The sequence below is a fragment of the Molothrus aeneus genome, chromosome 8 (genome assembly GCF_037042795.1).
Source record: "Molothrus aeneus isolate 106 chromosome 8, BPBGC_Maene_1.0, whole genome shotgun sequence".
In the NCBI taxonomy this organism is placed as follows: Eukaryota; Metazoa; Chordata; class Aves; order Passeriformes; family Icteridae; genus Molothrus; species Molothrus aeneus.
In genome coordinates this window covers 14,679,489-14,706,931 of record NC_089653.1, presented here as the reverse complement: position 1 = coordinate 14,706,931, position 27,443 = coordinate 14,679,489, and the positions used below count along the sequence as shown (strand labels likewise).

General features: G+C 39.9%; 1 protein-coding gene across 1 annotated transcript in view; it reads right to left on the bottom strand.

Moving 5' to 3' along the window:
• Positions 1-588: 588 nt before the first annotated feature.
• Positions 589-27,443, bottom strand: part of NRG3 (neuregulin 3) — a 345,643-nt gene continuing 318,788 nt past the window's right edge. Inside the window, exons 7-9 of the mRNA XM_066555046.1 lie at positions 22,882-23,009; positions 15,655-15,825; positions 589-11,580 (exon numbers count right to left, since the gene is read on the bottom strand). Of these exons, the coding sequence (XP_066411143.1) occupies positions 11,073-11,580; positions 15,655-15,825; positions 22,882-23,009 (807 nt within the window). The 3' untranslated portion in view covers positions 589-11,072. The remainder of the gene's footprint in view (positions 11,581-15,654; positions 15,826-22,881; positions 23,010-27,443) is intronic.

Sequence of the window (27,443 nt, the reverse complement as noted above, 5' to 3'; positions counted from 1 at the left end):
AGGTAAGAAGCCATTCTGCAAAGAACCTGTAGTTTGTTTTGTTTTGTTTTTTGTTTTTTTGTTGGGGTTCCAGAATGGAAGGTGTTGCCATCTCTGCCTCTCCTCTGGGTTGATCCTCCTGGAGAATGTGTTATTTTGGCTAGTTCAGCCTTTCTACCTGGTTCACTTAGCCCAGAGCTGACAGGGCTGCAGGCAAGACTGGAAGGACTGACTTCAGCAGCAGAAGGCTTGGGTTTTCCAGGTGGGTGCCTCTGTGTGTGCTGAGATGTCAGAGATCCCTGTAAATTTTTGTCTCCAACCCCCACTGATCCTCCCACCAGTGAGGCTGCATGAAGAGAACTGGCATCTTCAGATGGGTCTGTCTCAACTCTCTCTGTGGCTCTGAGAACAAATGAAACCCCTGCTTTGAGTGAGAGATGGCTGCAGACAGCAGGAACACACCACTTGAGCAGGGGAAAAGGACCAAATTGAGGAAGGCCATAAGATTGATTTGTGGCACTAAATAAAAAATTACACTGTTCAGCTTCACTTACACATATGGTAAACCAGCCTGGGTGAGGGGAGTATAAAAACGAGTCAAAATACAGATTGATTCTGAAATAAGTTCTTTTTTTATCCTTTAGAACCATGGACAGGAATGTACAGCTCCACAAAAATGGAGGCCAAACATATTGAACCAAAACATTTCCTGGGATTCTGCGTGACAGTTTTTCTAAGGATATTTCCTTTCAACCAAACTCAGTCTAAAAGCAGCTTCCATTTGCAGTTAAAGTAATCGTGGTACACATTGCACACTTCTTGAAACACAATCTTTGTCATAGGCACTATGATTATTTTTCTTGTCTTTTTATTTGTTTTTACTGGTGAAAAAATAAACACGGGTGAAAATGAACACCTTTTTTCCCCCTACTTCAATGTGTTTAGACTATGTGATTAAGTGGATATTTTCTCCAGCTATTTAGATGAATAAACTTTAAGTTGGAGCATTCATTTCTGTGATCTAAAAGAAAGTTTGTGTATGTAGCTTTACATATATATATATATTCAGAAGTCCCAAATCCAACTCAAGTGTTTATCAGTGATTTTATTGACAACAAAACCCATTTTGTTGAAATCAAATCGTTGTCTTACTTCAGTGAATGGTTCAAGACTTTCGGCTGCAAAAAAGTTTTCACAAGACTCGCCCTAGCATTGAGAACATTGACTTTATGTTCACATTAGGTGCTGTTTCAGGCATATCTACAGATCAGTTTTAAGGTAAACATAATTTTATGTGATATAGAAAAGATCTGGTGACCAATAAAGGAAAGCATGAAATCAGGTTCAACTCTACAATAGGAGTTCATTGATTTAAATGAAGCCTGATTGACTCTACTTGCTAAGTGCTGAGCAAAAAATCTGAAATATTGGATTTGTGACTATTAAGATTTGTACTGGGAACCAATCATTCCACTTTTGTTTCTGGACATCTTAATGTCCTTGTTGACTAAATAGGGAGGACGGAAAAACTATTTAACCAGTAAATCAGGCACATGATTTGCAAAGGCAATTCTTCCCTTGCAGTTATTCCAACTATCCCAGCTGGATATTCACAGTGAACAAACCACATTTCCATCACCTCTGTTCCATTTTTAAGTGCTTCTAGCATAGGGATTTACTCCAGGCCTCATCAGCAGCCTGTGAGCGAGGAGCACAGGGCTCTGCCTGGTCTTCTCTCAGCTAATTAAGGAAGACAGGCAAATGTACTGGTGCCCAGATCCTGCCCACAAGGATGGAAAGTTACCCATGAGCTACAGCACCTTCCTAGAGCACAGCCACTCCCACAGTGATGGGTTCTCTTTGCTCTCTGAAGCCATCTAGAGACAGCTTTAAATTAATGGAAACGCAAAGGTACTCCACTACTTACCAGAGAAACTGAAATGAAAATCACAACTTTGCTGCCAGTCTGTATGAGGTTAGACAGGAACCTTATTTAAAAGGACTGTGATTTCCAGGGTGTTTTTCCAAGTTGCCCAAAACCTTGGGAGAGTTTTTCATTTTTAGCATCAGAGGCCTGCCCTACTGTAAACCTTATTTCCTGTCCAAAGAGGGATCTGAGCTTGTGGGATGCTCCCTCACCACCCAGACCCCTGCCTGCAAGGCTTCAGGAAGGGCTGGTTTGTCCTGCTTGCCAGAAGGTGATGTGGGACTTGGTGCAGCCCCCTGGCCAATGTCACAGAAACATCCATCAGGAAAATGAAACTGAGATGGAAGTTAAGGAGAGTGGCAAATGCTGTCCTGAGCAATCTGAAAATCTGCCCAAGATATTGCAAACCACAGACAATTTAAAACAGTTTATGTATGTCACAGCCTGCAAATAAGAGTGACCAAACCATACAGAATCATTTTAGCATCACCTGTCTGTGCAAATGCTAATGGAATATCAGCTGAAGGAGTTTTTGGTAATTAGCCCTTACTGATGCCCCTGTCCTTTCTGCAAACAAGAAAAGAGCACATCTCTTGCCTTAGCTTTGCTTAATGTTTTAGAAGTTTTCAGGAATAAGGGCTGTTGGAAGAAAGAGAGCTTCTCGGGAAGAAAGATTGGATAAGAAAGCACATGGAAAAACCCTGTTCAGAATAACCCCGCTCCCCACAGGCAGCTCAGAAATTTAGAGCTGGTCTCCTGACCTGCTTGGGAAAAAAACATACCATTGTTATCTGAAGTGAAAATGCAGACAAGCTGAATTTGCCTCCATGCTTCTCTATATAACATCCAGAGAAGCAGCATGGAAATTCCATATAAGAGATAGCTTTGTTAAATAAAACTGATAATGTGAATGATCAGCCTGATATTGCCAAGATCTGAATGCAGACAATTGCTGCAGAACAAGCATGGAGAGTTTTCCTTGTACTGTTTGTTCCCTGGGAGGATGGGAGGCACTGGCACAGGGAAGCTGAGGCTACCCATCCCTGGAAGTTTTCAAGTTCAGGTTGGATGGGGCTGGAGAGTAACCTGATCTATTGTAAAGTGTCCCTGCCCATGGCAAGGGGGATGGAAATAAGCATCTTTCAAGGTCTCTTCCAAACCAAACTATTCTATGGTACATGCATGATTTTGGACTGCAAGAGCCAGCTCTGATCTGTAGAACTGGAGTCAGAACTGCAGCTGAGCTCTGGCAAAGACAGATCAGCAATGACAATTTTAAGACTTTGGAAGCAGCTTCACCTCTGCAATAATCAAGGAGAATACACAATGAAGTAAAAAAAATGAGATTAGTTGGAATCAAACTGCTTTAACGATTCTCTGAAGTTACCCTGATGGGCAGAGACATTTCTGCTTAAATTGCCCCAGCTCAGGTGGTGGGAACTAATGAATTAAGTCAAACCACGGGCCACAGGCTCAGAAACTGTAAATCAGCACTGCTGCTGGCACTCCATATAACCTGGCAATACCTGGGAGAATCCAGCCCATCAATTTTTAGCTCATATTTTTTCATTTTGATTTAATGAGAGGAGCCTTCAGAGAAGTCAGTGCTGACACCTGCCTTTTGGCATAGTCACTGGTGGAGGAGCTCAGACACCCTGTGGGTCACCTTTGGAAAGGAGCAGAGGTTAGCACTGCGCAGGTGGAGACCTGGGGTTTATTTCAGGCAGCTCCACTGCTGAGCCACCACAAATATCCTCCTTTGGGAGCCTTCACATTAACTGTGCTGAGTGAAACAGCTGCCACTTGTGCCACACCAGAGTCTGACCTGGACGTTTTATGAAGCCCAGTATCTTATTTACCTTTACAACCCAAAGTTATCATTGATGCACACAGAAATACCCAGCTTTTCATGGGCAACTTGAAAGAACTAATTTGAACATTGTTAGCATAATTCAGGTTGGAAGGTCATCTAGTCCAACACCCCTGCAACAAGCTGGGACAACAAGATCAGGAGAGAAACATACAACACAGATCTTAGCCATCCCCTATTATCAATATGTAAATATCAATATTTGTAATTTAGGTTTCCAACATCTGATTTTTAAAAAAATAGTTAATGTCATACATGTGTTTGTAATGGTTGTAAAAAAAATACAGAATAAATTTTACTTTTTTCTTTGGAAGTCTCTGCTTCCTAAATTCAACACTTAAAAGGAAATTCCTACTTAAAATCAAACTAGTGCTGATGACCACAATTTCAATGAAAAGAGAATGATCTGAAAAAGAAACAAAAGGCAAGTTTTTCAGATGATGTGGGTCTGGCCTGACACAAATTCCATCCCTCCTCAGCCATGGAAAAACCTGTGCCACATCAGGAGAAGCTCCCTGCCCTGCTCTCCAGTTGTTCCCAGTGTGTCTTGCTGGGGTGGCGAGGGTGGTAATGTTTGTACCACCTCTGTTTGCCCCATCAAGAACAGTGTAAGCCTCAGCTATTTCTAGAACACTTCAGTTCAGCAGATGGCTCCAGTCTGAATAGCAACTGGTTGATTTTTGATTAAGAAAAATTAAATCAAGTATTCAAGTCTCTCTTCTTTTCTTTTTGGATATTCATTTATTCTTTCCTGGAAGAGATCAGAGATAATCTAAAGCAAGAGAGTTTAACTTGAGTCAGAAAGACAAAGTGAAGCCTATACTGTGTTTCTGTCCTGCTTCTGCTGAGGTATGAAATGTATAGGAGTGGATTTCATGGCATGAAACAATGTAAGCAAGGGAAACTCCAAGCCTGGGTTTCCTGAGAAAATAGATATGACTTTACAAACCACCCTCACTTCTTCATGTCTCTGATGCATCTTGATAACCTTTAACTACTACTGTGTATTCCAGAGAAGGCAAGGAACTATTGTTTATTTTAGAATATTAATTATTAGTAGTATTCTTTTATATTCCTCATTTATTATTGGTAATTTTTTGTTTCCAAATATTTACACAACTGGGAGCTCTTGTTCCATATTCCTTGAAGGAATGGCAGCAAAGTGCCTTGCAGCACAGGCTGCATAAATCCTTCTTCAAGGGAGAGCTTTCCCCTCAGGTCAAACCAAAGCAGACAAATGTTAAATGCATTAAAATGTTTAAGGCCTTAAATGTATTCAGGGTCCCAAATGTCAGGCTGATACTCTTAATTCTGAGGGCAAGGTAAAACCAAATGTGAATGAAGAAGCTGAATGGTTCCAAATTCAGTGAATTCAGTTGGACCAAAGCAGGCATGGACAGCACAGAAGTGGCTCTTGCACTGCAAGAAATAAGGACAGGGGTACCTCAGTGCCCAGTCACTGCAGTGATGTGGCACAGACCATGGTCCCCTCAAGGAAAGCAAATTATAAACTGCATGTAGCTCTCCTGATGGTGTGAAGAGAATGTATTATTAAAAGCTATGGGACAAATACAGGATTTCCATGCCGCTGACATACAATATATCCTATAGTTTATTTACATACTTCAGTCATCAATAACCCTTCTCCATTATAGCTGTCAAGTATTATATGTAGTTTCTTATATTACAAAGAAAAAAAAATAGAATTGTAGGTGGTCTTGCTGCATTTTTATTATTTATCTGGGAAAACTGGCACAAGAACAGCCTTGTGGGGTATTAGAAAAATCACTCCTTGTTTACAGGAGTGTTGATCAAAGAGGAAACTGCTAAATCCTTTCAAGCAAGGAAGAGTCAGTGCAGGCTGTCAGTGAGGTGTGAGCACTCTGTCTCTGAAGCGTTGGAAACAGTGTTTTAATAATACAGAACCAAAACATAATTAGATTTGTTCCGAGGGACAAGGCAAGCAGGAAAAAAAATGGAAATTTCTGCCCGTTTTCCTTTAATCAAACACTACCACTGCGGTCATTAATAACTTCAGATAATTTACCTTTCCTAGCAGGTAAACCTTTCAACAGAAAACAACTGCACTGGTTTTTACTGTTAAGATGAAAGCACTCTCATCCCCTGCAGCAGACACTGGATGATTCTTTCCTCCTCCACTGTGGCTCTTCTAGTTCTGGGCTATAGTGATGACTTTCCACTGTCTCTAATAAATTCTGTGTTTCTTGCTAGAGACTACCAATTCCCATGGCACATTCCTCTGATTGCCATGGAATAAAAATGAAAAAATAACCCACCAAACCAAACACAGGCCTACTTTATTAGTAATTTTACTGCTGTTGTAGCTTTTTGATCTCTATTTCATGTTTGAACTTTCCTATGGAAAATACAGAAATCCTGCCTGATACCATTTTTTGGAAGTGCCAAGTTGTGTTGGCTTTTTTCCCTTTTCACTTTCTATTTCTAAAACCTACTTCCCCAACTTTCTAAAAATCTTCTTATCTTTACTAATTCCCACAGCAAGTCTAAACCAGAAAACTGGGTGTCAGTTGTTTTCCTATAAGTAGACATCAAAACAAAGGAAGCACAATCTTGCTGTGAATTCAGCAGTAATGTAGTACAGAACGAAAAAAAATTTGCATCACTTTATATTTTCAGCAAGATAAATAACTGTATTATTCTATGAACTATTTTAAAATAAAATTAGATAAAATCTTGATCTCTTTTAAGGAAATCTGTCATTGCAGCTTTTGGAACACGAAAGAGGAGACTTTATGTGTCAGACAATACAGATAATGGGTTCATTGACCTGTTAGGCTGCTGAAATAAAATAAAAACAAAAATCACAAAAAAGCTGAAAAATCTATACTAAATATTTGCTCTTTGCCAATCTCCTTGAAGATAAACATTTTAAATTCATGACAAGATAATAAATCACTTTATAAGCTCATTTTTTTCCTAAGGGGTAAAGAGTTTACTGGGAAATTTCATTTTATTGAAAGGCAATTGATCTAACACCACTTTCAAACACAATTTTTATTCCAGGTCTGCTCCTTCAAGCTTCAAATTTATTTACTGCAGGTAGGACTCTTTCAGAGTTCTTTGGTATTCATTTTCAGAATTTCTTATAAGACTAAGAAATGTTCAAGTAACATCCAAAAGGAGACTACAGGAACCTGGGGATAAATTGGGAAAAGGAATCCAGATTTTCTCCCTACTTACATGAGAAGTAGGTGTGAATCAATTTCTAACATTTCAATTTGGGAGCATATTGAGCACATGCTTGGTCATGAGCACATGCTTGGTCATAAGCACATGCCATCAACTCACTGTTTATTTCAAAATTTAAACTTGCAGGGTGCTGCTGAGTGGCTTTGGAATCAGCCACACTGATCCCAAGTTCACTGCTGCTGAGCCTGGCCAGGGACACTCAGCCTGTGCCAGATGGAGCTGGCAACCCAACCCCCAAAGCCAAGGAGCTGAGAGGGCTCACACTCTGCTGGGATGCTCAAAGGCAAAATAAATCCTTTTGTGTAGCAGTGCTGACATCACAGGGGAGACTACTAAGCTTTGTGGGCATCAAGCAGCACGGATTTGGGATGTGATGGTCTGTTAACAGATGCTACCATTGCTGCACTGACCACAGCAGCTGAGAGCGTGGCCAGGTACCAAAGGCATCCTGAAGGGCTCATGGTCCACAGAACCATTTGTTGATCTAAACATGTGCCTGAAAAAGTGACAACATTCCAGCTTTGGGCCTTGGGGTACTGAAGAGCTTTTCAATGGTAAACACTACAAATGTACCCATACTTACCCACATCTCCTACTTCAAATGCTGGCATTGTTCTACCGGTTTCTAATTTTTTTTAGGGTTATTTTGGATTGTTTTTGAAGAAATTCTAAACAGAAATAAATTTTTAAAAAAGAGCAGGATATGTACCTCTCACAATTCTCCATGGTGCTGTGCTGGAGACACAGGCTTTCTCTCTGCTCAGTTCAGAGCAAGTTCAATTTATTTAGTCAGCTGCTCTCCCAGTTTGTTTGAATGCAATGCTATGTGTGCAAATTTTCACACCAGACTACACCTGGAACTTCATAGGTCAGATAAAATTTTTAATTATGATCCACATAAACGACTGAGTTCAGAGCCTCTTCCAGGGGGATTACAGACTGTCTCCAAGGCTGGGAACAGATGTACTTTAGGAATGAATTGCATTTCTCAATGATTTGCATCCCTTCCAATCCACGAGTTCAGTGGGACCAGAAGCAAAGCAAAATTTGGCCTACCATGTTGGCTGTTTTAGTACGACTTTCAAATGGATGCTTTGCACAATCAATTGTCAGACCTCAGAGAAAATGTTGCCCCATTCATGTAAAACAGGAAGGTCCACAGAGGAAAACAGTTGCATTAGAAAACCACACAAACAACATTAAGGCTACCTAGTTGGATCTTTTCAACCCTTTTTGTTTTCCTCTGCAAACAATGACAGTTTCAGTAAGATCTGAAGCGATGCTCTGAACAAATAATACACTAGTCTGTCACTGGTTAATATTAACGTCTCTCTATTCAAACATGCTGAGAACTGAACAGAACAGTTAACATATAACAGTCACACATCCTTTGCTGAGTACAAGATCGTATCTCTAACATCAACCAAAGATATCCTCACCATTTCAGACCTTCAGCTATCATTCAGTAAAACATTCCATTCTCTTAAATACATTGCTTGTCTCCTCTTTCTGGGTCTTTCGGGGGTGCTGCATGAACACATTCTCTCCCTAAAGGCATGGCCTATGATATGGTTCTTTCTTCAACTGAAATCTTGCTGTGTGTTCCCATTATGTTACCAGAGGTGAATTTGCAGAGCTTGGGGGAGGGAAGATCTTGCATCTGAATTGAAAAGATTGAATTTTCAAGCATCAGTTTGGGCAGGATTCTGCACTGTACTGCATAAATCTCATCTCGAAGAAATTAATGGTGAATGATTCATTAGTTGTGATCACCACTTGAAAAATGTTGAACCAGAGGTTTATATAGCACCCAGTTTTCTTACAACATGAAAATTCAGGTATGTTCACAGGGTTAATGGGCAGAGGCAAGCTCTCTTTGCTCATGTCCTAAGATGGAGGAATGCAAGTGGTGTGGACAGAAAGGTCCAATGACTGTAGGGGTGCAAAGCTGAGCCCCACCTAATACACCCTGCCTTTCAGAGGGTTTATCTGGTGTGGGCTCGGGGCCATGCCCACCACAGCCAGCTCAGCTCATGCACAGTGAGATTGTGCCCAGCCACCACATATGGCAGGGAAATGCCAGGGTGAGCCCAAGCCCCACAGGGACCCTCCCTCAGTGCTACAACAAAAGCTCTGTCTTTGCAGAAGGGAGTCTGAACACCTCACAATCCATTCTGGGGCATAAAACAATAGCTTGCCCTCAAATACATTTCTGTTGAAAACACACAGCAAAGATTGCAGCCATAGAAAATTCTGTAAACAGGACAATTTCATCAACTTTATCTTTAAAAGTACCCCCAAAACCACAAAAGCAACCCAAAATAAGACTTGCTGAATGAAGACTGTCAAAAAGAATTCTTTTTACTGCCTTAACAAAAAAAAAAAAAAGACAAAGACCTTCAGCATTTCTTTTCCAAATTTACTTGACAGAGGTTAAGATATTGCTTTATTCTGACTCAACATACAACAGCACTGTGGGATTGATTGTGCTATTTTGGGAAGTCTTGAGACTTGTGAACTAGAAAGTCTGGGGCATATTAATAAATCTAACAATTATTTTGCTTCAAAGGAATATTTTAATACATTCTGTATATACTCTTATTTTTTTTTAAACCAATCTCCTGGCACTAACCAGGGAAGGCTATTTAGTGATTATTTATTATAGTAGATTTTTTCCCCCCCAAGAATAAGGAGATATTTTAAGACAGTAAACCCAGTAAGGTGCGTCACTGAACCCAATTCATTGCAAAATTGGCACATTCTGTTACAATTTATGAGGGGAAGAGGGACTCAAAAGAAAGCTAATGCAAAAGGACTTACAGTGTGATTAGGATACAGCAACCAGGGAATGATGCATCCTCTCTAAGGCCTTGATCCCCTGCAGGGAGGGACTTGGTGGAACCATCTGCTCTTAGAAAGCTCCATCAGAGTCAGATCTCTGCATGCCTGTGGGTCTGCCCATACTGAACCATCTGCATGGTTGAAGCTTTAAAGTTCACAAGCCTAAGTCATAATTAATTAAAGTGACTGGAGAACTGAATGCAGGAACAAATTAGGCAGTGTGGACACTTATTGGCTGGATTTTGATCATACTGGATCTCCCTGACTCTTCTCTGAACAAGCCATAATAAAAAATAAGTTTAAAAAAAATACACACACACTGAGAAGTGCTCCTTGAGAGCTTACAAATGATTTTAAAGTGTAAAAGTTTAGAAATGTTGAGGGGTGCTAACGAACAACAGAGTTTATGTTTCCACTTAAAAAAACCCAAACCAGAAACCAAAACCAAACCTGTTGTAGTACACACTTATACATTTTCTCTCGTTCTTCCTCACTCTCCACAAAGGCAGCTCTGATAGGCAAAGCTCAGAGGATGGAGCAGCTGTGGACTCATTGAATCTCTATAGACCTCAATCCTGCTCCCACTCTTGGCCAATCCCAAAGCTCATAAATGATTCCATTGACTTTCTTGGGGCAACTGACACATCAAATTAAGGTTGAGAGTTAAGCATCTGCTCAATTCAGGGATGTTGTCATCATTCCACAGCAGGTACCAGAACTCAGAACTAGGTGTCTGTGTGCCTGTTCTCGTGATGTGAACCTAGAATCAAGAGCAGAGGGGGAGAGGGGACTGGATCTGTGTTGGGCTTACAGGACATGTTCTCCAGGGTCTGAATCCCTGCCCAGCAGCTCACTGCAGTGCTGCCCTGAAACCAGAAATGCATCTAAGGACAGTACTTGGCCTTCACTGAAAAAGAGATGCATAGCCTAAGCCTTCGGACAGCCGAACAGGACCACGGGAAAGTCCTCTGGAACTGGAACTGTGTAATCCTGCCTAGAAAGCATCTAAAAGCACGCTTCATCCCTCCTGGAACTTTTCCCTTAAAAAAATATTTTGTTAAAAAACACTATGATATGAGGGCGATTGACTATTTGGTTTCTTCTAAGTAGATGCTCTTAAATTAATGCATATAAATAATTTGTATTTAACTTCCTTCCTTCCTGTTCAGCAAAGCGTCGAACGCGCGGACCTCTCGTTTCCCCTCCCGCAGCCCCCAGACGGAGTCACTTGGTCAGTACCGAGTCTCTCTGCGTGTCACTTTTGAGCACAAAGTGTGCCTCTCGCTCTGCCTTGGCCGTGGGGCTCATGGGCAGGAAGGCCGTGTTCTCGCTCGCGCCGCCCCGCGCCTCCGCGCTCGCCAGCTCCGCGTCCTCCGCCCGCCGCGCGTCCGTCAGCATCCGGATCTGCTCCTGCACAGTTTCCAGCAAGATTTTCACCTCGTGTTGTTCTGCTATTAGACAATTACTGACTGGGGAGCTCACGTTGACAAGTTCAGCAGAATAGGAGTTTTTGCACCATTTGATGCCTGTTACTTCAGGAACATTTTGCATTTGCATGCAGGCTTCATCCAAGCCCACAGACGGGATGATGGGAACGGAGTTGGCCCTTGAAGAGGAATAGCTGACCAAGTCCTTCTGATCCATGTTATTAAAATATGGGGTTGTCTCTCTTGAAGGCAGTTGCATATTTATTGAAGGATTCTGAGGAGTTTTTAAACCACTGGATGAATACCTGGAAAGAGTAAAAAAAGTTGTACATCAAGTGGTCAGAGCAACCAGCAGCAGGGACACTGTGTGAGATTCAGTGAACTGTGCTGAAGAGATACACATCATTTTCTCCTGAAATAGAGGAACACTTGGCCATGGCGGGGCCCTGGGGACAACAACAGGCTCTGGAGACTGGTTTGGATTCTCAAATCTGCCAGTTGCAAAGCACTGCTTTTCTCTTAGTCTCATTTCGCCCACCAGTACAGGAGAATAATGGAAATTTACTTTTAAAACATTTCAGAAGTACTATATGTATATAATATAGTATGTATTATATTTCAGAAGTAATATAATGTATTATTAATTTTCTTTGAAAATAAATTTGGAATTCTATTCCTACATTTCTGACTGGGGAAACAGATGGACACTTTCTTCAGTGTCAGAACTCTCAGTGTCAAATGGCTGCTTTAGGAAAACACTTTTTTTAAAGCGCAGGTAAAAAGAACATTAAACACTCGTGGCTGTGTAGTCTTTATTTACATAGGAATGTACTCCCCCTCAAAGAAGCAGAGCATTTAAGTGCAGTGTACCTCAATAATTTTTTTTTGTCAATAGCCCATACTTGTAATGCTGGCCTGATTTGTTTTATTTGATTTCACCTGGAAATAGAGATAATATATAGGACTTGAGCAAATGTCTGTGTTCTCTTGATACTGTAATACTGTTTAGAAAACAAATCCTTTATCGTCCACTAACACATATTATAACATGATTTTAATGATTGTGAAGCAACTTAGTGAATTTGTATCAACATTTCCACTTTGTTTCAAAGCCAAACTCTGTTTTGTTTAAAAGAAATACTTAAAAAAAAACAGAAATGGAAAGTATAATAAAGATAAAATAAACAATGACAAAAAAAAATGTTTCCCACTTGAAATTAGTACTTCTAGAAATGTGGTGTTCTAGGAGTTACTGTATTACCAGTCATGGTTGCTAAGGGCCACAGACATCACCTCAGTACCAGAACATAATTTATTTATAATCAGCTATAATCAGATTTATAATCAAGGTAATGGTGAATCTAATATGTTTTATCCATGGATGAGGAGAGCAACATTTAGATCTTGTGTGGAAGCAGGTGCTCTGACTTGAAGGGTATTATTTCAGAAGTTCCTTAAGCCTGGCTGGACCTCACTAGGAATATCCTTCCACTCATATGTGCCTCCTGCTTTTTGGGATGAGCAGAAAAAGAGTTAAGGAAGAGAAACTGAATGGTGTGAAACTGCCGTGGTCCAGCACTGGCACAAGCAGAAATTAACTGGAAAGGCTGCCTCTGGCCCCATGCTCCTGGCCAGGTGTCAGACAGGAGGGAGCAGGAGACAACTGCAGGCTCATTTCCAGCACAGTGCCACTGACCTGTAATTAACTGCTGTGTGGTGGCACTGGGTTTGTACAAGTGCTGCACACACCCCCTGCCCACGTGGAGCTGGCACAGCCCATACCAGGACTCTCCTGGCATCCCCAGGGGCTGCATCTGGGAGCTCTGTGAGAAGGAGGAAGGGCTGGGAACTTGGCTGCCAGGTGAGGGAAAGAGATACTGCTTTGGGAAGTGGCACCCAGGGGAATAATACAGCGAGCAGCTTTCTGGGATGTGTGCTACAAGTTCCTGTGTGTGCTCTGCAGCTGTTTCACATCTGAGACTTGGTTAATGACATTGGCACTACGCTCAGACACACCTGTAGCCATTCACGGAGGGGCTTTTTACACCAGCTCTCAGGATGAATGAAATACTGATCAGGGGTATTATTCCTGAGAAAAGACAATTAAAAAAAAACAAATGAAAACAAAACAGTGCAGACCTTTGGGTTGTGCCCATTCTTGTTTCCTTTGCTTATATATAATTGTTCAAACGACTATAGCTGGAGAGATCGCATCAGTTGCATTAGTCCCTTTTTTGGTAATTCAGGCCCTAAATATATTCTGGGCTGCACCCTGAAAACAAAGGGAGTGAATGTTTTTAATGAATTTCACATGCAATGTAGGTATTATATGGATGATATATAAGCAAAAACAAGAAAAGACTGAATTAAAATGGGTTTGGTGAGAAAACAGTAACATTTGCCAGTTCCCCAATAGAGATTCTTGGTATTTTGAAAACTAACTGGCAACAGCAGTGACATGTAACGAAATGCATGGTGCATTCCCATAATATTTTTTGAAATACAGATAGACATACCAATTTTATGCCAGAATTACATGTTTCTGCCCCTGCTCACAGGGCTTTCAAAGGAGAACTGAGGTTGAATTAAAGTGAATACATTGTGTGCAACAGGTGAGATATTAAACTCAAAGGGATATTAAATCTAAACCATGTGAGACTTGGCTTTTAGTTAATTACAAACTGATCCATGCTTCTGTGTGTGACACCAGACTGCTGCTGTTTTCAATAGACTGAGACTTAGAACTATAATTGCAGAACCTTAATTACATTCTCCTATAATTAACTTTCCCAGAACCACAGTTCCTCCAAAGAAATATATCTGTGTTTTTATCTGAAAAATTATTGTCTGAATAAATTAATTCATGTGCATGTGTTTCAAAGTGCAGCTCTCTCTCCACCCTCTTCCTAAAACCAAGCAATGAAAGCAAATATTTATAAATATTTAACAGTAATTATGTTATAGAGTGTGTAAGAGTCTAAATTAAAGAATGAAAGTGATAGAAGCACAATAATTTTACTGGCCCCTTTAAGAATAGATATCAAAGAGAGACACAAGGGACTGAAACTTTAAATAAGAAATGGATTTTGCTTAGCACAGTCCCAGCAGCTTTGCTGTGAGCCCTGTGGCCAAAGGTGCGCAGTGTACAAGCCTGACAACAAGGTCCATTGAGATGGATGGGGATCATTGCAGGGGCTCTGCCAGGCTCTGGGGCAGCCCTACACTGAACACACACCCCCATCTTCTGTAGGCCTGACTACACTTCAGCCAGGCTGCTGGTGGATGGAGTTCAGAGTGCTCACAGAATCAGGGAGACAAACCACTTGGATTTGTGCATCCCAACAGGGAAAGATGGAGGTGGAAAAGGAGAAGAAAGGAAGTAGTGTAAATTCTGCAGGGGACAAGGGAACTTTTCATTTGGGCTGGAAATTTGATGAGAACACCAACACTGTGAATATTTAGAACAACACAGCAGATATTTAGAGGGTACACATCCTTAGTGCACAAAATATAGATCAAGTGCTTAAGTGGATTGAGGCCAGCAGGGGTCACAGTCTGGCCCCAATATCAAATTTTGCAGAACTGCAAATTCAAAATACAGGCCAGTACAAGCTGATACTTGTAAGGTCACACACTGATTTCCTAGACAAGAGTAAATACAATTACCCACAGCTTTGCTGTGCCTCACTCCTCAGCCTGGGAGGAGGCTCTGGCACCTCCCAGAGCCTGCATCACACGATGCTGCCACTGGAGCGGGAAGGCTGCCTGCTGCTCCTTTCTGCAAGGATGGCCAACTGCAGTAGGAAATTTTCACCAGGAATTATATGCACATATCACACAAATGAACAATATTTTTACTGCAAGAGGCAATAAACAATTTTTTTCCTCAGAAGCAAGCAGTAACAATGACACAAGTGTGAGTCAAACTTGTTTAAAAGAAGTCACCAGACACCCAACCCCATCAGTTTCACCTGTAAGTCAGAGTGAAGAGTTTCACTGTGACTTACAGGTGAAACTGGGTGGGGTTTTTATTCCATTCCAGATATCACTCCTATTTTCATATGAAATATGCTTGTAATATTCTGGAAAGTCTTTGGAAATCTATAGGGATATGTAAATACTATGCAAAGTATCTCAGCAATTGCAAAAGACTTCAAAGGCAGCTGCAGGTTCTCAGGAGCACTTCTGAGACCCAGACCTTATGTACAGCTCAGCTCAGTGCTCTAATAAACTGAATTTAAAAAGGAAAGGAAAAGCAGCATTTGTGCATTTTTGAAGACAAACCTGTATGAAGCTATGTACAGAAACCAACTCTGCAATGTGCATGATTTTCTTTTCAAAGCCCCAAAGGGGCTCACTTGAGGCATGGCTTTACTCACCCGTGACAAGGTATGGTGTCCTGGTCGGTGATCCTGGACTCCTGGAGCTGTTGATATGCTGGTCCTGCAATCCCATTGAACCTACCCCGAGGCAAGGGAGGAGTCCTCCGAAAGGCATTTCTGTGCAGCATCCCACTTCTCTGTCCTGGGCTGCAGCATGAAGAGAGACTTCTAGGAACAACACCAAGAGTACAGTAACAATTATCACACCAAAAGCATAAAATTCTGCCAAGTAAACGTTCAGGATTAATAATGCATGGATTACTGTTCTTATAAATTTTGCTGTGGCAGTCTATGATGTCAGTAGAAATTCTCTATGGAAATATAATAGTACAATCCACCATTAGCTGCTGCTTATGCCATTATTTAATACATCACCTCTTTTCTAGGAATGAAAATAATTGCCCACTATATGAAATGTTTTCGTGCACTTGATGAAGGATGCTTCTCCTTTCCATGCTGCATATCATAATCCTACTATAGAGAGTTGAGTCCTCAGACAGCATAGACAAACAATACAGATCTCTCATACCCACAGCTGAATTCAAAATGAGATCCTAAACTGAAAGCCCAATTTATTATCTATCATCCTGTGAGGTGCTGCTTCCTGATACAAAAGCATTAAATTGAGAAAAAGTGTAAGTGAAGAATATAAGCAAAGCTGATGAACTGCAGATTGAAGAAGCTAAGACAAGTTTTCTCCACCTTGAACAGTAGTTCTGTATTATTTTGTTCCTGTTTTATATACAGATTGCTTTGTTGTTTATATATATTGATACCATGCTGTTTCTTTATATGATATAACAGAAACTTGAACTCGATAAAAAACACGTCATAATTTTCTACTTATTTAAGAAAATCGGTTTTGTAAATGTCTGGTGTTTTGGAAGGAGAATGGATTTTTTTTTTCATTTCACACTGGAATGAAAAAGTATCTAGAATCCATGGTTTTGCTATATAAACCATACATTTGCTAATGCAAAAATATGGGAACACAGAACTAAGGCAAGGCATAGCCCATTTTTACTGCTAACAGGTCTCAGTACTGCATGGCGTGACTGAATATTCATTTTTCAGCTACTCTATTTCTCTTGGCATCTTCTGGGTCTCAGAAATGCATGTGTTACCTCATAGTCTCTTACATCTTTAATGATAACTTAACAGAGGTTTTCTAGATGCCTTTTACGAGTCATTATTTTTGGCTGTGTGAATAATTCCAACTTGTGACAGAATTCAGCAATGCAAAAGACTTTTGATAAGTTTGCTTCTTTTTTGGTATTATAATGTGACTTAAAAGTAATTCAATTTTTTTTACCTAGTGGGAACTGTAATTACAGTTAGGGCCACATCTACTCCCAGAGCAATTCTTTCTTGGAACAAGCACCTTGGACAAATTCTCTTTGAGTGTACATTCCCATTAAAATCAACATTTTCTGCCCAAAATTAAAAGAAGAAATAAATTCAACACTCTCTATCCTACTGCTCAGGCTAGCAGTGTTCCATTGCAGTCTAACCTCTGTTTTCTTCCACACCTTTACTTTCCTAGTGCTTTCTATTGAAAAGACCAACAACCCATAGCAATAACATTCCCTCCAGGATTTTTTCATGCTTGCTTAAAAAGATTTTTCCTTTGCTACTAAGGAGGCTGTGAAAAAACTTTTTTAAAAACCTGAAATACTGGCCTCTCAGTTTTGAAGGCTGAGTTTGAGTTGCAAATTATAGTTCCTACTCTGTAAAATAACACTACCACATCACAAAATAATTGACAATTTCTGCTCAGGAGAGCCTGAGATTAATACAGCAGGGGATCTCAAAAGATGCAGGTGAATTAACAATTTGTGCTGGATAATGAATTTTTGGGGTTTTTATTGACATGAGCGTAGTCATCAATGGAATCCAAAAGTAAAAAGCAAACTTCGGATTGGTTACAAATCTTTAAAGTTGGAAACTTTTATTGTTTAATTTGTGGTTGGTTTGATGACTTTGAGCATCTTCCTTGTTGGATGAGAGTACATTATCTCCATATGCAAATTCACAAAAGCTCTATTTCTAACAGAGGTAATTTCAACACATACAGCTAAACCTGAGGTAATGGGTATAAACTGCAGAAATGTTGAGACCAAGGGATCTGCCACAGTTCTGCAACCACAGAACTTCCAGCCCTGACACAGTCTAATTTGCTGCCAATGCCAGGTTCTTATACTTTCAACATTTCTGCCAGAAAAAAAACCAACACAAAACAAAACAAAACCAAAGGAAGAATGAACAAAAATCATTTGAGGTCACGGACAAGAAAAATTCATTAAAGATCAGGAAATACTTATAGACAGTGCAGCTGCAAGCTGCAGGATAACAGTTGTTTCTCCAGGCACCAAAAAACCCCCTAAGAATTTCTGTTAAAAGTTCTATGGAAAAGGATCTCCAGCACAAAGCTTTTCCTTTTACACAGAACTGATATGAAGATCAGCAATGAAAATGTAATGTCCCTCTCAGACTTCTCTATCACTCATGAGAAAAATTCCTCCCTCTGAGGCAAAAAATGGTTTTTTGATTTCTTCAGGGAATTTATTTTCCTTTAGCCAACATTGTGGTTTCTTCCTTCCTGCACTCCAGTCTAACTGGGTAAAAGAAACCAGCCCACATAAGTGAGCCATTCAATAAAATAGACCAATACATAAAGCTGTAGCAGATATGTCCTTAAAATCTATCAATCAATTACTCCAGAATCAAAACATCCGAATATGCACTAAGTGGTTCACAAGTGATGCATAAACTAGGGAGAAGTGCAGTTTTGATGAATTAATGGTTTGAAAAAGGCAGTTCAACCATCCTGAGGTTAATGAAGAACTTGGGATTCATTCTTGCCAGTTGTTTTGTGTGAGAATTTTCTTTGGGTTGAGCAAACTGAGTGAAAACAAAGTCTGATCCTACAGATGGAGTCTTCTCTTCTTGGGGCACATACACAACTCCAAATGCAGTTACCCAGTTTTATGAAGAGAAGACCAGCAGTGTTTTTACAGTAACTCTGGGATCCTTCTGTACTACTTCTGAATTAATTACAAACCACCCAGTAAATACATACTCCTGAGCCAGCTCCCAGGCCGTGTCCTCTGATACTCCCTCAGAGCCACCTTTTTAGGCTGTTAGACAATCTACTGCTAACATTTGTATGGATCAACTACTGAGACTTTCAGCTGTTTTCAGAATTAATAAATACAGTCTACAGCTACAAATCTCTTGGTTTCTGAAATGTGAGCATTATTGATTCCTTCATAACATTCTCCTATTTGGAATAGTCTGTTTGAGGCTACTCAGGGAATTTGGAACTCTATGACAATCCCTCAATGCTACCTGTGTCATCTGGTCATCATCCTGGTGATAGAACAACAGAAAAGGGAACAGAGCATTCAAGGTACATCAGATGCACTGAGTTTAATCATCTGCCATAACCTCATCATATTCTTCCTGTAGTGCACTGATCAACCTCCATCCTAAATTGATGATCATATCCAGGTTACTATTACAGAAAGTTGTTCTATATTGAAAACTTTGAGACTTCTTTCCAGTTTAAAATTAATTCTTATGAATATTCAGCAGGTCTATGTGCCACCGCACTCCTTCCTTTTAAATAGGTCTTTTACTTCTCGTTGTGCTTGCTCTCATGTATTCATAAGCAGCAGTCACACACCCTTTCCAGTCTCCTGAAGACTGACATAAGACAGACTTGTGACACTTTCCATGGAACATGAATCATTCCTCATCTTGGCTTGGGAATGCAGTGTGAGTCCATGGCAACTGGGAGGCCATTTTAGCCAGGTGAGATTACAGTGCTGCATTCTCACACTGTGCTGTGTTCCAGCTTTGTTCAGTGACCTTGGCACAAAGAAAGTTGGCTGATCCTTTGAGTGCTGCACTGGTGAATGTCCTACCTTCTCAACACAAGTCCTTAACATCTGCCTTTTCAGCACCTCTGTGTATGCACATCAGAGTTTTCGGCCTCTCCCTACGTTCTCCCTTTAAAGGCATTAGACACATGACAGCAGTGACTGAGCTTGTGTAGAGATCTAACTCAGCCCACCAAACACAAATGCAATCATCAGTGCATATGTTGCAGTACCTGCTGTTGGTAGGACAGTAAAACAATTTTTGCCTTTATTATATTTACCGCAAGAATCTTCTTCCCCCACATTTATCCTAAAATCTTGACTATTCAGATTCAGCATAATTGGTTCCTACTTTTATAAATTCTTCATCTTCCTAAATATTTGACACTTGCTAATCCATCATCTCATCTCAAAGTTCCCATTTTTATAGATTTTGCTTCCAGACATGAAATTTTGTTCTTCCAATTTTTTTTTTTTGGATCAAGATTAACCAAACTTGATTAACCATCTTGAGAGCTTTGATTTCCACATTTTACTTCCACTTTGACTGTAGGAATGTCTATTTTCATACATTTGGTTCTGTTCATATTCAACCTTTGTCCTCAAATAGTCATCCCAATGATGCAATAAAAAATGAAGTCTATTAATTCAGGATTTCCCTAACTGCTTCAGTTATTATCTCTGTCCCATCATCTGTTTTGCTTTTTCTTTGGGAAAAGAGCAGATTCCTTACACCTTCTTCCTTTCAGGCTTCCTCTGCCTTTACATTCCTAGTTGCTTTAGTTTATCTATACTTGCTCTTTGAAATTCAATAGCCTTATTTACAGAATAACTTTAATTTACTCTTTCCTCTACTGTAAACTGAATCACTTATATCAGCAGCATAAAGAATAAAACGCTTAGCAAATGAAAAAAAAAATATTTTCCATGTTTTTTGTGGTGTGAAAAGTTCATTAAAAATGAAAACACAAATTATTATTAATTTTAGGGTAAGTTTATCCTATTTTGGCATTTTTGTAAGACAATACAACTGCTCCAGGCTGAAAGCCTCTACATTTGGCTTTCATCATGGCATTCTCTGAAATGAATCCCTCTAAAATCAAGGATGACTGCATCCATGAATGAAAGTCAGGATGACTAATTACCAAGGAAACTGCTATTCAAAGGGATCACAACTCAACCCATAATTAACAAAACTCTAATTATTTCTATCTATCAGAAAATAAGGCAGTATGGGTTTCCTTTTTACCAAGATCAACAGATCATCCAAGACAAATTTTTGAGCACATTGTATACATTGCAGGAAGTTTACTGATTAAACACATTTGTTAATTTTGAATTCTGACAGTTCTAAGAGTTATTTTACATATGCAAGCAGAAGATGCAACATTCCTCTATGGTAGCAGCAGTGCACGACACAGGCAAAATATTTTAGGAGATTAGTAATAACACAGGCTACATATTTTTTGAGATTAAATTTCAGTTTTCAACCTAATCTCTGCATTAATTCTTTTTCTGTAGCTGAGGTTTTTTGAGACAGAAAATTGCTATTATCCATATTCTGAGTGAAATAATTAGCCAGTCTCTGTCAGTCACATTTCAACAACTCCAAATGGTTCTCTACACTGACAGTCTTACTTCGAGGCCAAGATTTATTACTTTCAGGACCTGGTAACCACCAGCTCCTGATTTTAAGAAATGATCACCCATCATTAGTGTCCTTGAAAATACCAGCAGAGAAAACAGGTCTGGATGTAGAGCAAAGTATTTCTGTAGCAAGCAGAAATAAAACAACAATAGAATTTAGAACAGCCCAAAAGAGAGAACCTGCAGAGCTGATAGACTTTTTCCAGGCTCAGTCAGGTTTGGAATGAAATGAAGAGATATTTGGTATAAAATCCTCATTTGACCATTTGTCCACAGTGAACGCTATTTAGAAAATAAATTAGGAAGCTCTTACATGGTACATAAATTAAAGACAGTCTTGTAAGTCTTAAACGTTCAACTCTGTTGACTTTTTATAAAACAAGGACCTTGTATAATCAACTTTAAGCTTTAAAAAGCAAAAAAATTCTTTATAAATTAACTAGTCATCCCACTTACAATAGTTCTGAAGCAAAGACATTTCTTGGATATTGCAATCACACTATTAAAAAGTAAGGGAATGAGTTTTTTTCTGAACTTCATGTTGTGACTAAATGGTGATAAAATTCTTCCTAGACTTCTGTAGAAAGCATTCTAGGAAACAGCCCCATAGTTCATCTATGCTTAATAAAATTATTAAGCATGTTTTGAAAATTTCTGTGTAATAAGGAAAAAGACCTAAGAAACGGATCTGACATGACAACTGGTATTATTTTTTTCATGTCAAATTAAAGGCTTAAGTAAAGTAAAAGTAGATAGAACCCAAATATCCCTTTCTGGTTTACATGTGGCACTTTGTAGGTTAAGCAGATCACTTATTCAAACGAGAAAACAAATAGCTGGCTGGGAGACTGCACTGAAAATGCACCAAATACTACAGAAGCCAGATCATAACCTCATGCAATCCCAGACTTTTTAAAAAGTAATTAAAAAAGAAAATCCTTTTAATAAACATGTCTTCCAATCCAGATTAGCTAGCTGAAAAAATTCCAAACTCATTTTTCTCAGCCTTTTTTTCTCTCTCTGTGCACTGGACCAGATGTTACCACTGTCATTCCACCAACATTATTGCTTGTACCAGACTCCAGTTTGGTTTCTAGTCCTGTAATGAAGCACCTGCAATCTTTCTCATCCAAAAACATGTTAGAAGCAGAATTCTAATCTAAATCTCATCCAGTGATGGGTGACATTCCTCTTTTTTTTTCCTCTTGGAAACAACCATCCAAACTTTTTTAAGCCTTGCTTTCAAAGGCCACCATGTTTTCATAAATAATTCATTATTCAATTCATGTGTCTTTTGTTTAAGAAAACTCCAAAAAAGGGCTGGAAGTTTGCAACCAAGTTTTTCTGCAGCAATGAGTCATTAACTTCATGAACATTGATAAGGAAAGTCTTGTTTTTAATGGCTCCTCCTCCTACAGCTGTTCCACTGGCTGGGCTGTGCCTGCAGCTCGGATGGGGCCTGTAAATGCTTCCTGCAGGACTGGCACAACCCACAGAGGAAGGCAGTGAGCATCCCTATTACCTTTTATGTCTGCAGCTAAGAAAATGCTTGGACATCTGGTTAATAAGCTGGCTGAGGCTCTGCTGGCACCAGGGCACTCAGCAGCTCACCCAGAGCCAGCACAGCATAACCTTGCACACGGATCAGCAGCTCTACAGCCTCCCAGGCAGCTCTCACAGACAGATGTTTGCTCACCTGTGGTGCTTGATGGGCTGGGTTCCTCTGTCAGGAGACAAGGCCTCTGGGAAAGACTGGGTGCCTGAAAAACTAGACTCCATAACTTTGTGCAGAATGGGCCCCGGGTGCCTATCTGGCTTTGAATACTGCGGCAGAGAGAATAACATTAATTAATACTCACAAGACAAAGTACATTGTTGATGCTATTCACTCCGAATTCATATCAGAGAGGGATAAGAAGTGCTCTAGTGCATTTTAAAATCAGAATTAGGCATTGCAAGTAATACATTAATTCAGCATTGTTTACACAGCAGAAAGGGCTGGTTAACCATTACCCCCATTACGTTCTGCACATCAAAACACTGATATCAGCCTTAGCAGAAAAATTACAGACTGATCTGCCCACAATGATGGGAACACCGATCTCTTTGACTAGAAGTCTGTTTTTGTGGCTGTCCATACAGAGACAGATCACAAAACACATTTCAGAGGACAGCCAGCAACTTCTTGGGTCCTTTGGTGATTTCAGTCAAACACTGCATTCATCATCAGCATGTACAACTATCAAAACCAAACTGAAACAGCACTTGTGTCATCAGATAAGTAAGAAAAATATTTGAATCCTATCCACAGAGCCAGGTATCTCTCTGAACCAGTCTGAAACTTTTGACCTGGGAGTATCTGTGCTAGTAAGAACAGCATAAACATAATTCTTCTTGTGGCAGGTGTGGGCATAGGGCAGTCTCTGGGCACAGAGTGAGACACAAAGGTCTGCAAAGCAGACACTAGAAATGAAGAACAGATTTGTTCTTTTTGCTTTGTGATTCAACTGCAGTTTCAAAAAAAAAAAAAAAAAAGTCTCTCAACCGATATAGAGCCCATAAAGTTGAAGTATAGAAAAAGCTGCACTAAAAAGCTGCACTTTGGCTTACCAGAAGATTCCATGTTGTTGGTGGTCACTGGGCAATATCTCAGAGATATGAGAGGGTAACTCACATTTCCACTCAGGTGTAAAAAGCAAAGCTCTTTCCAGACTTACTTTTTACTTTGCATTACAAGGACCTGCACTAAAACTAATAGGCCTGTTTTCCTTAATTTTTATTTTTAGTAGTAGACACCTAGATGTCCATGGTATCTTTAAAATAAATTTGTATTGTGGCAGTGATTACATGATGACATATTTTAGAAAGAAAATACAAATTAAATTATTAGAGAAAAAAATCACAGTGGTGAAAAATGTTTGTTATGATACAATAGCATAAAAATTCATGGAGAGGATAGTAAGCACTCTTTCAAAAGACAGTTCTTCATAATTATTAGTTTTGTCTAACAAAAGACCAGTAACTCTTTATAACAACAGACTGTTATTTTCTGACTCTCACTTATTCTTATCTACATTTCTGTAGACTTCAGCAAGATCAAAAAGGAAAGTCGTACAGGAATACTCCCTTTTAAAAATAGGTTACAGGTACTTTTAGTCCAGCCAGTCACACTTCTTATGACCAATTTCTATAGATAAAAAAACAGCTCTTCAAATTTTTCTCCACTGCTCTTCTTCTTTCTGTTGAGTGAAATACCCATGTTAAACACAAAATCACTTTTTTTCTGCTTCTGAAGGCAAAGCTGTGAGTGGTAATATGGAAAAATGGTGCTGCGTGCATGAAGTAAACACAACTGAAAAAATAAGAAGAAATATATTCCGCTCTCATTACTTTCAGTTACCATGATCTTAGATGTCACTTGTAAATGTTGTAGATAAAATATTCAGACAGAAATATGATTTTAAGGTACTCGCATTGGTGAAGGTTTTAAACTTTAATAGTTCTCCTGCCAGCTGCAGAAATGAAACTGGCTTTGATTTCTGACCTGAATAAATCAATTTGAGCTATGTAAAGAATGGCTTGCTAGTGCCAAGAAGCTATTTCTGTCCTTTTTTTGAGTTTGCTCATGGTACAAAACTGAAGGCCTGAATGGCCCATAAGACCAAGAGTAAGAAGTACATCATGAAGAGCAGAGAGAAGCTGTGCCTTTTGCTATATCCTTGTTTCAGGTGGATGTGGGCTGGAACAGTGGTACACAGAGACTTTCCTCATCACAGCTGAGGAACACCAGCACACCAGAAGCTGCCCTGATGCTGATCAGCAAATTTTACTGAAGGTCCAGCACCCAGCACCACCCAGGCACAGCCTACAAAGGGTATTTTTTACCCCCTAACTGAACATTTTTCCCCTTTTCAGATACACCACTTAATACACAGTCATAACATTCATTACAACGAAAATGGAAATTAGTTTAAATTGAGGGTGTGAATATACAGGGAATTCTAATAATGCAATTGAACAGATCTGGATGCACCATGCTATTAATACATTTTAATATATTTAAACACAGTTGGGTTATTCTCATTTAGCTTAACTCCAAGTGCCACACCCATTCTCTAAGATCACCTCTGGAGAAAAACACCTTCATACTCTTGTGAAGAGCTTACAGCAGCATCAGTTGGTGCCCCAGGAGGACAACAAGGGATCATTCCCCAGCCACATCCCAGCAGGGTTCATCCTGCTGCTCTCACAGCTCACTTCTCACCTGGGCTGAGCTCCTTGGAAGCCTCTGACTACTGTGAGCTGCTGAATGCTCAGCCATGAGGGAGAAAAAGCTGTGAAACCCTTTCAAAGGCCTGTTACAGTAACAGGCCTTGAAAGCATCACTGAAAGCTTATCTGTATCTGGGGTTTTTAATGTGTTTTTTGGGTTTTTTTTTTTGCCTTCTTGGTTAATTATCTGTTCTTGTTTGAGCAATTACTGAAAAACACTGAGGCATATGGCTAAATAAATTAAAGAATAATGATTGCTTTAAAAAAATTGCAAATTTTCCATTTTTCATTGTTTCATGGAGAAAATAATCTATTATGTGCAATTACTCAACTCTCTGACAGTAAAAATTCCACCCCCTGCTAGTTAATGCTAAGTGAATCTGAGAAGGTGGCCTGAGCCAGCAGACAAGAAATCAGCCTTTGTCACTGACCTGCTGCATTGCTGTGAGCACATAACTCCTCTGCTCTATGCCTTGAATTCCCTCTTCTGAAATGCAGGGCTCAGGGATAACAAATGCCACTGGAATGCTCCAGAGCAGCCTGACACTGCTGTCCTGGTGTTATGCAAACCAAACACCCATCCCTCCCCTGGCTTTACTCAGCTGGTGCTATGCAAACCAAAGCACCCATCCCTCCCCTGGCTCTACTCAGCTGGTGCTATGCAAACCAAAGCACCCATCCCTCCCTGGGCTCTACTCAGCTCCTCCCCTTCAGTGATTCCCCAAAATAGTGAAAGGCCCAGAAATTCACGTGGCACTGGAAGAGAGGTGATGTGGGGATTCCATTTCAGAAAGAACTGAGAAGCAGAGGGGTCAGCTTGAAATGACATTCAGAGAGGTTGTCTCAAGGAGGAACAGAGCCAGAGATTTTTCTGAGGGGGCTGAGCTTGCACAAAAGCTCATCAGGTGGTACATTTAACATCCTTACTGTTCCCCTATGTTTTGTTGTATGTTTTGTTGCCAACACTGCCTCAAGACAGAGGACAGTAAATTCAGGTTTGTCTATTCTGGCAGTTCTTCCTAAGTAGCCATGTGATACAGAAATGGGAAATTTGCTCTTGATCTCAGCTGATAAATCAAATGGCAATTCATGTAAACCCACAGAGTAATCCTTTAAAGATTTAACTTATCTCTATCTTGACATATATTAATTGCATTTCTATCACAGTGAATGAAAAGATTTTATTTCCTACTACTAGGAACAAAAGGCAACAAGATGCAAAAGGGACATTTTTTTGGTCCCTCATTATAAGAATGTCAGAAACCTGAAGCTAGTGGTTGCAAGCTACTAGAAACAAGTGTAGTGAAAATTGAAACCACACAGAACAGCATGAAAAGCATATTAACCACCTCAGAGGGACAGTGATGGGAAATTAATAGATCCCCTTAGTACCATGGGAGAAGGTATTAAAAACCATGAGGATGAAAAAGGCCACTTTAAAAAGCCATGACAATTCTCAGAATCACTAAAGGAATGTCAAGGTTTCAGCTGATCTTTTAAATTTTTTTTTCCATGATATATTTACCAAGTTGTGAGAATTTAAAAAGAAACCCTTAACTTCATGTGGCTCCTGTAGGAATCAGGAGCCACCCCAGCTCCTCCTGCCACCTGCATGGTGTGTGAGGGTGCACCAAGCACTTGTCTCTCTAGATGGGGAGAAGGGCAATTTCCTTCCTTTTGATTATGTGGAGACCTGACTGTTTGCTGTAGTCCTTTAAATATCTCTTGAAAGCAGGATGATCTCTTTGGGATGGGGTACATAATACTTGGGAAGCATTAGGTGAAATGAATCTCAATCTCCTGGGTACCTCAAAGATCCTGGATTAAAAACTGGCACATCTCTTCCTGGCTGAAGAACTATAGCAAGATTACCAGTGCATTAGTCTTTAAATCCAAGAGGCTAGAAACCCTAGCAAGAACCACCTAGCAAGAATTTAAGTGTGTTGCTGCCAGAATGTTTTGGAAAAGCAGTGGACTTGGAGGAGAT